The following is a 3,789-nucleotide window of genomic DNA, read 5'->3' on the forward strand; positions in this document are numbered from 1 at the left end:
GGTGTATACTTTAATGAGTATCTGTAAGCTGACAAGGTAATCGCCCATCTGTGAAGGCGCGGTGAAGCGATAGCTGGAATAGCCTTCCCTTCACCTAACAAGGTGATCAAGGGCTTATGGTCAGTATGTATGACAAAAAACCTGCCAAAAAGGTACTTATGAAATTTCTTGACCCCGTAAAGGACTGCCAGAGCCTCCTTATCCAGCTGCGAGTAGTTTCTCTCCGCAGAAGTCAGCTTACGGGACTTGAAAGCTATTGGCCTGTGAGTACCATCTTTCATGACATGGGCTAGAACGCACCCTAGTCCGAATGATGAGGAATCCACAGTAAGTAGCAAGGGCAGAGAAGGGTCGTAGTGAACCAGTACAGGCGTGGATCTTAACATCTCTTTAACCTTGTTCACGGCTTCCTCTTGTTGTTCACCCCACACCCAGGCTTGCCCTTTTCGTAGTAGCATATGGAGAGGTTCCAGTACCGTTGACAGATGTGGAATGAACTGGTTGTAGTAGGTAACTAGTCCGAGGAACGACTGTAGCTCCGTAACACTCGTAGGGGCGCTCATGTCTGTGATTACCCGCACACGGTCGTCCAATACTTGTAAGCCTTCAGCCGATACACGAAACCCCAAATACCTGACTTCTGGTAGCCGGAAGTGACACTTCTCTCTCTTCAGTCGCAAACCGGACTCTGACAACTTCTGTAGTACTGAACGTAGATTAGAGTCGTGTTGCTCTGCCGACTCACCAGTGACAAGTATATCATCTAGATATACTGCCACCCCTGAAAGTCCTCTGAACAAGTTTTCCATCTCCCTTTGAAAAATTGCTACTGCTGCACTTATACCAAAACTTAACCTGTTACAGCGGAACAACCCTTTGTGAGTGTTGATAGTCAGGTACTGCTTTGCCTCGTCGTTAAGAACCAACTGATTGTAGGCGTGGCTGAGATCTAACTTTGTGAAGATAATTCCTCCTCTGAGTGAACTGAATAGATCTTCCGGAGTAGGTAGAGGGTAAACGTCAGGCAAAATAGCCTTGTTTACTGTCAACTTGTAGTCGCCGCACAGCCGCACATCATTGTCTTTTTCATAACTGGCACAATGGGTGTTGCCCATTTTGAAGACTTGATTGGTGAGAGCACTCCGGTTGCTACAAGACGCTCGAGTTCGGCCTCTACTTTGGCGCGCATCGCGTAAGGCAGCGAGCGAGGCTTAAAAAACCTTGGCTGACAACCTGCCTGCATGCTTAGACTTACTTCAACATCCTTTAGCGTCCCGAGCTCATCTTTGAACAGGTGTGAAAATTCTTCCTCTGTAGCAACATTGTTCACAGCGCTGTAAGGCCATGGTACATTGATGTGAGGAAGCCAATCACGACCCACTAAGGCCGGGCCGTTCCCTGGTACCACAACAAGGGGAAGGCTACTTTTCTTTCCTCCCTGAACCACTTCCACATTAACTGAACCTTTAGGACGTACCTTTTCACCCGTGTACGTACGCAACACCACCTTTGAAGAGCGAAGCACGGGACCTTTACCACGTGGCCATAGTCTTTGGTACGTGGATTCACTAATGATCGAACGTGCTGAGCCAGTATCCACTTCCATTGACATAGGGGCACCATCTAAGGTAACGTTTATTACCAAGGGCTCATTATCACCATGCACGTGGTACAATTCTTCAAGGTCACTCTCACTCTCGACCACGTATTTCACATTCTTAGAAACGTGACTGTTCACTACTCGATTCGAGTCTATTGGCGCCGACTTCTTCCGAGTAGTCCTGCAAACGAGTCGCAGGTGACCACGTTTGCCGCATCCCTCACACGTTTCATTCTTGTGCTTGCACGCAGGGCGGATGTGTCCTACCTCCCCACAACAGTAGCACACTGCCTGCGCCGCTGACTGGGTTGATGACACCTTATTAACCGTCAAAGTAGACGGAAGAGTGGTGTGAAGCTCCGAAGCACCACGTTCTGCCGTCTCCATGCTGAGAGCAATCTTCTGTGCTTCTTCTGGGTATTTGTGTCGCGTATTCCACACACGAAACGATCCCTTAATGCCTCATCCAAGAAGCCACCAAAACTGCATTTGGTTGCCTGTCGCCTGAGCGCGGACACGAATTCGATGACTCGTTGGTTGGCTTGCTGTGAAAGATTGTTGAACCTGAACCTTTCCATACTGATGGTTGTCGATGGTTCGTACAGCTTCTCCAGTGTTTTGGTGATTTCGTCAAACTTGAGCTCTTTCGGTAGCTTAGGTGCAACAGCATTCTTCAAATCCATGTAAGCTGCGGCACCCATGGAGCATAGAAGAACTGCAGTTTTCTTAGCTGGAGAAGTGATTTCATTCGCCTCGAAGTACTGTTCAACCACTTCACAGTATGCAGCCCAGTCTGTTAGGTCCTTGTCGAACGCCTCAAGGCGGCCCCAAGTCGCTGCTATAACTCCGGTCAGGACTTGCTCTTAGTTCCTTGAAAGCAAACTTAAGTGTCTCAGTGCGTGAGAATTTCTCGTCGCCAGTGTGGTAACTCAGTTCAACGAGGACAAGGGAATAGAGACACTGGGTGGCCAGAAGGTGCGTTTACTAGCGAGGGCCAGACAGGACTGACTCCTCAGCAAAAGTGGTGATACACATCAGTAACGGAACAGTCTCGAGCTCGAGACCGATACTACACATTCCACCTTTAATTACAGTAATGGTTATGTGTACAGTCAGGATCTTTATGATTTTCCTGACGAGAAAATACTGGCTATGTGTCCTTCCTTAGTCCAGAAGGTGACTAAGATGATGACCTCCTCCAACCTTGTCCTTCTCACCTTTTTTGGGTCCACCCTCCCTGACCGTGATAATGTCGGGCCTATTAATCTTAGTGATAGGCGTTTTGTTTCTCACCCTCTTCAGTGTTTCTCATATTATTCGTACGGTCACGGCAAAAGCTCCTGTAAGGAAGCTGCTCGATGTGGTAATTGCTCTGCACTAGATTCACATTCTGAAGAGCATTGCAATGCTGCTGCTTATTGCTTTCATTGCCGTGACGCTCACCAGGTACGTTCCAGGCAATGCCCCAGGTATCTCCCTGGAGCAGGACATTTTACAGCTTGCTAACTCGCAGTTCATCTGCCTTGGTAGTGCCCGCCGCGAACTCCTGTACCGCCAGAAGGACGGTACTGGTGCGACATCCTATGCTTCTTTGGCCGCTCGCTCTTCAGCTGAGTCTGCCGGTCCGAAGACAAGTCCTGCTTCCTCTCGCTTTGTTGGGGCGGGTGGTCCTGTTCATCTGTCTAATAGGTTGGCCGTTTTGTCCAATGACTCGGTTGAGTCATCTCTTAGAAGTGACGAAAACAATACGGATTTGACCAAAGTAACCCATGTAATAGATGTCCATTTGCCACCTGTATCGCCAAAGCCTTTGAAGGGCCTGACCAAGCGGCACCGCGGCTCTGCGGAGTCGATAGATTTAGCTCAGCCTAAACAATCTAAGGTTTCTCTCGGTGCACGTGACCGTGAGACCTACAAGGACCGCTCTGCAATGGTAGCTCCAGTTGTTTCTACTCAGCCTCCTGTGACGCCCTCCGTCTCAGATCGGGCTTCTTGTGACGAGGACGGTCTTAGCATGGAGACGTCCGATGATAGTGTCACAGCCGTCCATCGTGGACCCACTCTATCAGTCCATCCTGACTATCGTCTTCCGATGACCGGTAGGAGTGATGATGGTTCGCATCACTCAACGGTAGGCCGAAAGGCTGCGGTCCAACGACCCGGTACATCTCAACTCCCGGTATCTTCTC

At 49.3% G+C, this 3,789-nt stretch overlaps 1 protein-coding gene across 1 annotated transcript; it reads right to left on the reverse strand.

Annotated features, from left to right (window-relative positions):
• Window positions 1–1,045: 1,045 nt before the first annotated feature.
• On the reverse strand, window positions 1,046–2,301 carry LOC123502648. Its single transcript, XM_045251813.1, has 2 exons — window positions 2,044–2,301; window positions 1,046–1,918 (listed from the first exon to the last, which is right to left on the reverse strand). The coding sequence occupies exons 1-2, from the start codon at window positions 2,299–2,301 to the stop codon at window positions 1,046–1,048; spliced, it is 1,131 nt and encodes a 376-aa protein (XP_045107748.1).
• Window positions 2,302–3,789: the final 1,488 nt, after the last annotated feature.

The sequence above is a fragment of the Portunus trituberculatus genome, chromosome 12 (genome assembly GCF_017591435.1).
Source record: "Portunus trituberculatus isolate SZX2019 chromosome 12, ASM1759143v1, whole genome shotgun sequence".
In the NCBI taxonomy this organism is placed as follows: Eukaryota; Metazoa; Arthropoda; class Malacostraca; order Decapoda; family Portunidae; genus Portunus; species Portunus trituberculatus.

What these genes read in the sequence shown, in the direction of transcription:
- LOC123502648 (XM_045251813.1), bottom strand. Translation starts at nt 2,301, where the DNA reads ATGGGTGCCGCAGCTTACATGGATTTGAAGAATGCTGTTGCACCTAAG. An exon ending in AGGCATTAAGGGATCGTTTC is followed by an intron (nt 1,919 to 2,043) that starts GTGTGTGGAATA and finishes ACGGTTAATAAG; the next exon opens with GTGTCATCAACCCAGTCAGC.